Source organism: Mirounga leonina, unplaced genomic scaffold (assembly GCF_011800145.1).
Source record: "Mirounga leonina isolate KUSES-001 unplaced genomic scaffold, KU_Mleo_1.0 Mir_129, whole genome shotgun sequence".
Taxonomy (NCBI): Eukaryota; Metazoa; Chordata; class Mammalia; order Carnivora; family Phocidae; genus Mirounga; species Mirounga leonina.
In genome coordinates, this window is record NW_023270323.1 from 51,570,030 (window position 1) to 51,577,496 (window position 7,467).

The following is a 7,467-nucleotide window of genomic DNA, read 5'->3' on the forward strand; positions in this document are numbered from 1 at the left end:
AAAGAAGGGTCACCTGAGTTACAACAAAAGGAGAAAGTTTAAATTAATTATGGTTAAACAATCATTGCACTCTTGGGTTTATATCTGGAAGAAATAAATATATATGTCCACTAAAAGGCATGCACGGAATGTTCACAAAACACTGTTCATGATAGCTCCAAATAGGAATCTACTGAAATGTTCATCTGTAAGTGGAATAGATCTGTAATTTGCAGTATATCCATATAATGGACTAGTATGCATTAAGGAAGTACTAAGGAGAAGAAACAAAGTATTGCCACATGAACAACATGGATGGATTTTAACAACATAAAGCTGAATATAAGAAAGCCAGACATAGGGGCGCCTGGATGGCTCAGTCGTTAAGTGTCTGCCTTCGGCTCAGGTCATGGTCCCAGGGTCCTGGGATCGAGCCCCGCGTCGGGCTCCCTGCTCGGTGGAGAGCCTGCTTCTCTCTCTCCCACTCCCCCTGCTTGTGTTCCCTCTCTTGCTGTATCTCTCTCTGTCAAATAAATAAAAAATCTTTAAAAAAAAAAAAAGAAAGCCAGACATAAGAGAATATATACTGCATCATTCTATTTTTTTAATTTTCAAAAACTGCTAATATTAAAATGGCATGACTATGAAATGGGATATTTTGCAGCTATTAAAACACTTAAATATATTAGAAAATGTTCATAATTTAATAAAAGACAGTAATATTTAAAGTTGTATGCATAATATATGACCCCCATTCTGAAAAAAATCATATATATATATAATATATGACCCTCATTCTGAAAAAAATCATTTATATATATAGAGAGAGAGGGGGAGAGAGAGAGAGAAGTATCAGAGTCTTGATACAAAATATATGATAATACTCAGAATAATTAAAGGAGGCTTTATCTTAAAGGATGGTCAGGGGGTAGGGGAGCCACAAGGGATAGGGCAGCAATAAAGCTGTTGCTTCCCTGAGACCTGAAGAGACAAGAGGAGGACCAGATCCCAAAACCCAGGAGATAGTCGCCCAGAGAGGAGAGGAGTGGTGGCCTTTGGGTGAAGGTTACAGCCTTCAGTGAATTTGAAGGGAGAAAGACAGGAATAACCCAACTCATTCTTCTCTCTTCTCCCAGTCTCCTGCTGGGGTTTCCATTACCCAAACCCAACAAGAAGCCAGAGGCACCGCTGATGAGATCCATACAGGTCAGCTGACAGAGAGCAGGGTGCCTGGGGGGGGTGTGTGGCCCACTGACCGCACGAGGCACTGGCTACCGATCAGACTGATTCCTTTGATAACCTAGGTGAGAGCCAGTGCCCAAGAGATGCCCCATTTGTTTCTATATATACATACCCTTATATTGTTTTACCATTGCAATAATATATGCCTGTTTTTTAATCCTGGAAAGATGTATCAGAATGTGTGTGTGTGTGTGTGTGTGTGTGTGTGTGTGTGTGAAGGGATGGGTGCCTGTGAGGGTATATATGTGAAGTATGGGACTGGATTTGTGTGTGAGAAGAACGGGTGTTTGTGAAGGTGCACAGGCAATATGTGTTATTTATGTGTGCGCATGTCTGTGGAGTATGTATGTTAGTGAGAATTTGTAGGAGGGGCTGATTGGGAATAAGTGTGTGTGAGAGGTGGGAGTGGGCTGTGTGCTAAGATGTGTGTTTGTGACAATGCATGCGTACGTGTGAGGATGCACAGAAGGATGTAAGACTGGGTACCTTGACGGGATAGTTAGATGTGTTCCGGGGTGTTTGAGAGAGGTATGTGGGCGGGTGTGTGTACGTGTGGGTGATGGTGCCTGGGTGTGAGAGAGATGAGGACATGGACGGGAGTGTGAGAAGAAATGCATGAGCAAGCAGGGGGATGAGTGTGGCAGTATGTGTAAGGGGATTTATAGATAGTATGTGTGTGCATGTGAGCACACAGGTGAGTGTATTTATATACATCCATACACATAGCAATAGAAACATTTCCTTCTAGGAAAAAAAGAAAAACTGAAAGAAAATACTCTAAAATGTTCATAATAGTCTCTAGTGTTGGAACAGGGATCCTGGCTACTTCACTCACTCATGACCTTAGGCAAGGCACTCAATCTTTTGAATCTCCTTTCCTCTCCTGTAAGTTGGGACAGTGTACCTACCTCACAGAGCAGTCGGAAGGATTAAATAAGTCAATGCTTGTAAAGGGATAAACATAAAGAGCCTGGCTCATTACAGGCAATAAACAACTCTACTTTTCTGCTACTTTGTAGTCAGAAAAACAATGAACATTTCAGCCTGTTTCCTTCATTCCAAGAGCACATGAAAAATATTGTATCTTTCTGGAAACATGTAAAAATAATACATATCTTGACCAACAAAATGTGTCTTAATAGGAATGTATTTGAAAATTGGAATCCTCTTTTTCTTTTTTCTTTTTTTTTAAAGACTTTATTTATTTGAGAGAGAGAATGAGAGACAGCACAAGAGGGAAGAGGGTCAGAGGGAGAAGCAGACCCCCCGCTGAGCCGGGACCCCCGATGCGGGACTCGATCCCAGGACTCCAGGATCATGACCTGAGCCGAAGGCAGTCGCTTAACCAACTGAGCCACCCAGCCGCCCAGGAATCCTCTTTTTCAATATGTAGCCAAATAGATATCTAGGTCCTTGGTTAATTTGTAAAAGGAAATCTTGCCTTTAAAATTCAGATCCATATAAGTGTTTAATTTTTCATGTGATTTCATTAATTTTCTGGTATTCAATAATCAAAACTAATCACAACTGATGCTGACAAGCCAAGGCTCTGATGGTTTTGCATTAATGGAATGGTAGTATGAATGTAATATCCCATTCATATCACATTGTTTTAGCTAAAACTAAAGTCTCAAAGCTTATGCACCAGGCATTATCAGGGATTATCAGTGATGGAGGAGCTTTACTGATCGTTATTTTTTTTTCTTTTAGCTTTGTGTTTTTTATAGTTTTTTTAACGACGAACATATATAGGGCTTATATAATAAGATTTCTATGAAAACTGATTTAAGAGTAAGTTGTTTTCCTAAGTTAAAAAGGCCCTAAATTCTTTCACTGATACTTCACTTTCTCTGCACTGCCTCATTTCTCTAATAATAAAATAATAAGATTTTCCCTATTCCAAGGTCCTTTTTCTTAATAAAAGAAAAGTTTGTGGCAGCAAATGGCTGATGTTATTCTACTTTTAATTTATTTCAAATTTGTCTGTTTTCTTACTGATTTACTATCATCAGCATCAGGTCTCCGCAACCCAATTTATTTTGTATTGTTAACTGCAGGCTCCACAGTATATGCATAATGTGAATTAGTTGCTTGGGGTCCTGCATAACTAGTTTACTTTTATGTAGATAACAATAAAAAAGGGGGATTCTGTATATCATATCTTTCCCTCCCACTCAGAAAACAACCTCTGCTATTAAAATGTAAACACAGCAAACTCTATTACAAATGCTATTAAACTTGGCTGAACTCAAGACAATAATTCTTGTAGAATGTACATCTCTGAACCACAAAGGAGCCCTCAAACCCAAGAATGCTTTTTATGATCTGATTAGTGTTTTCCATCTGTCTCAAATAGCACATCTATCAAAGACTCAGTTCAAACAACTTGACTTGGAAACTTGCTAGTAAAATGTTGACAGATATCTCCTTAAAACCAGCTACCACCCTTCTCTAGGGCAAAAGAAAGAGCAACCTGGTGTTACTCTGCTGAATCAAACCACTGCTGTGGCTCCATGAACACCTTCTTTCCCCACTTGAATTTGAGCTCTTCGGAAAGATCGCTCCTGCCAATCTTGTGGAGGTGACGAGCCAGAAGGCGAGCTTTGTCGGTGGAATTTGGAAGTGATTTTTTCCAGAAGCAAAGAAGTTCGTGGATCTGTTCTGTGAGATCACCAGGGTTCTTCAGTCTGATGAGCTCAATGGTGCTGCAGCTAAGAGGGAGGGACAAGGAGAGACTCGCGGCGTTTTCTTTGGAGAGCTCCTCGGCCAGCCAGTGCAGCAGGTTGTCCCACAGGGCTTCTGCCAGGCACACGTGGAACATGTCACGTTAGGACTCTTTCCCGGGGGCAGTGCTGATCCCCCCCTCCGCACCTCTGTCCCGGGAAGTCTAAGGGCTCTCTGGTTTGGCCTCTAACGGTGGAAAGATGTGGAACCAGCCCAGTGGACTGTTGAAAGCCTTTGGATCCCTGCCATTTCTGGGGTCTTCTCCCCGGAGGGAATGACTGATTGCCTAAGACTAGAAATGCTTCTCAGATTTTAACTCCCCTGAGATCCAGGAAGGCTTGTTAAAATGGATTTTAGGCTGTGCCCCAGCTAGTCTAATTAAGTAAAACTAGATAGGGGCAAAATTGAGCATTTGTAACAAACTCTGAGGTGATGTTGACATTGGGGTTCCTAACCATGCTTTGAGTAGCACTATGTTAAAGGATACTTCTAGGTTCAAAAATTTTTTTCTTTGTTAGTACTAATCTGATGCATAAATTGTACCAGCAGCTACACAATCCTCTCACCACCAGCCCCAACTATACGCACACACAAACTCACCAAGATCCAACCCAAAGAGCAGTTCTGTGGAAGGTCCTTTACGCCAAAACATTTCCCCTGGCCGCTGGACTATTTGCAACCACAAACCTCTCCTTTGAATATATCCTGTATTTCAGCATACCCCTTCCCTTATCCTGTGACTCACGTCTACCACCTAAACTCATGATTCCATTTTTCTCTTGTTTGGTTGGTTGTTTATTTGTTTTTCTTTGTGTAACTCCGAGCCATCACTCCCAGTAAAGCCCCTGAGCCCCCCCATCTCCCAGCTTCTGTGACCCAGCCTGCACCATTCTCCGAATAACTCTTGCCTGGTCTGATGGGAGGTAAGAATTCTGCATCTGCCACCTCTGACTCCATGATTCCTTACATCTACCTACTCACAGAAATTGTGCATAAATTTACATTATGAATCGTGCCACTTTTCTGGGAAAGCTACCCAGGAAATGGAGTCTCCATTACTTTCAAATCAACATTCTGCTTCCATCGTGCAATATAGGCTCATGATGGACGGGCAGGCCTCCTCTCCCCATCCACATCTTCTATCTCCTGCCATTGGCTGGCAGCAGCATCAGTAACCCTGTTGATAATCAGTCACAGCTCCGACCACATTGTTCCTTAATCTTGTTGACATCAATCACCTGTGATTCCACATAAGAAACTGACTTTCGTGGCCAATCCTCAGGTTTCATCTCCCTCCAAGGCATCAGCTTCTCAATATTACTGCTGACCACTACTTCCTAAACTTCCACAGCTCTGTTCTGTTCCTCCTACTTAATATGCTTCTTGCCCCTGTCACTGACACAGCGAGTCCTTTGATGACCGTCACTCATCTCTACTGGGTCTCACGTACCTTCATACTATTAGAAGCACATGCTGCTCCTCATGATCAGCTATGTACGTCAACAACCGCCTTGCATCCACCTTGGAATCTGTTGTCCTTTTTAGCTTTCATCGTTATCAATTTATCAATTGCCAATCCTGCTTTACTCACCCTACACTCAACTACCGAGATGTCCAGGGTTATGAAACTATGCCAGATGTCATCAACTAACTCTGTGCTCTGCACACCATTCAAGCCTTTATAGCAGCTAACAAACCCATTAAAAAAAAAATCTTTTTCCTAAATACAATATTCCCGGCAAGCACAAGAGGGGTGGGGGTAAGGGTAGAGGGAAAGGGAGAAGCAGACTCCCCACTGAGCAGGGAGCCCAACACGGGGCTCCATCCCAGGACCCGGAGATCATGACCTGAGCTGAAGGCAGCCACTTAACCGACTGAGCCACCCAGGCATCCTACAGAGCTGGGATATTTCACATCAGAGGAGATGGTTAGGGCAGTAAAAGTTGAATTCATTGAGGGGAGAGGACAGAGAAAGAAGAGGCCTGGGAGAGGAAGTAGTAATTCAGCAGAATCAGGAGGAAGAGAGTCAACAAAGGGGAAAGAGAGGGAGGAGGAGAACCAGGGAAGGCCGTGGCACCCAAGAGAAGGAGTGAAATGCTTTCTAGAAATCAGAGAAGATGCAGGCTGAGAGTTGTTTGCTCTGAGTTGTATTTAGGAGGGTGCTAGGAAGATCAGAAAGAGGATATCTTTTCAAGACCAAGATCAAATAATAAATGATCTGAAGATCAATAAATTATTTAGTGACCATTAACACTATAAAATGAATTGTTTTAAAGGCTGAAATAGAATAAAAATGTCAAATTCTACCCTGAAGTCTACATCACTGTTATATAATTGCATTATGCATAACCACAATCAACTATCAAATGTTTCCTTTGTTGTGGTTTCATACCCACATACCTCTATGTAAAATCTACTGGCCTCAAATGTGGAGTTGAAGAGACCACACTTTGATTCACAAATTAATTGTCAACATTTCGGAACTAACTGTAGTTGTTTACCAAAGTAAGCAATTACTTAGTTATCTTAGTAAAATAATCCTTAGCAGGATTCATATTTCTTGTAGATTTCAAAAATTTTAATTACACCCATATTTGAGAATGTTTTGGTTTATATGTGCATGACTTCCAAAGGAAATTCATCTATTAGGCTAATAAACATAATGATTATTTAATTGCAAAGTCACTTTCTCCTTTTTTTATACAATGATTCACATATATATGAGGAAAAATAGTGCCACTGTAAGGAGGACTGAGCAAATATTTCATACCTACAGGATCGGTAGAAATTCTTTGGTACTCTGTGGATGGTTGATCAATTTTTTATGCTATTGGAGGAAAAGGACACAGAATAAGCAGAAGAACTCATTAATTTGTGAACAAGCTACAAATAAAAATCCATCTGAACCTTACCCATATTTGAAAGAAGTACTGAATTGCACACCTTGCAAAAGTAGAATGTGTATTTGTGCATGCATGCTCAGCAATTGCTTTCCTAAGATAAGGCAAAATACATTAACCCAAATCTTTCAATGAATTTAAATGTAAGACTACACGTTTAAATATTAGTATAGCAGTCACGTTAACTCTGAATAAATATTTTCCAACTAAAATTTGAAACTGTTAAGACCAACAAACATAGAGCAAGCTACCTGTATGCAACAAATGCAATATTTTATTAAAGCCCTGATGGGGAAGGCACCTTGCCCCAGCACTCAGCACAAGGCCTGGGTTCTCTAACAATAATTTTTGGGAATGAATGAGTGAACTAAAGTGCATACATGATGCCAAAAATAATCACGTTTTTGAGCAGATATTTTTCTGAAACCAATATTTTATCAAGAATATTCAAATATATAATTATTACTTTTCTCCACTGTCTGCAGAATAGTTTGTTCTCAGTGAATATGGGATCATGGAAACAACACAGGAGATAAAGGAACAACATCTGGGTTTGGAAAACTGTTCAGTTTTTTTTTTTTACCTCTCTGGTCTCAGCTCTGAAATGTGATTTATTAAAAAA

General features: G+C 40.7%; 1 protein-coding gene across 1 annotated transcript in view; it reads right to left on the reverse strand.

Annotated features, from left to right (window-relative positions):
• Nucleotides 1-3,610: 3,610 nt before the first annotated feature.
• Nucleotides 3,611-7,467, reverse strand: part of DTHD1 (death domain containing 1) — a 62,545-nt gene continuing 58,688 nt past the window's right edge. Inside the window, 3 exon segments of the mRNA XM_035005591.1 lie at nt 3,611-4,020; nt 6,716-6,739; nt 6,742-6,772. Of these exon segments, the coding sequence (XP_034861482.1) occupies nt 3,701-4,020; nt 6,716-6,739; nt 6,742-6,772 (375 nt within the window). The 3' untranslated portion in view covers nt 3,611-3,700.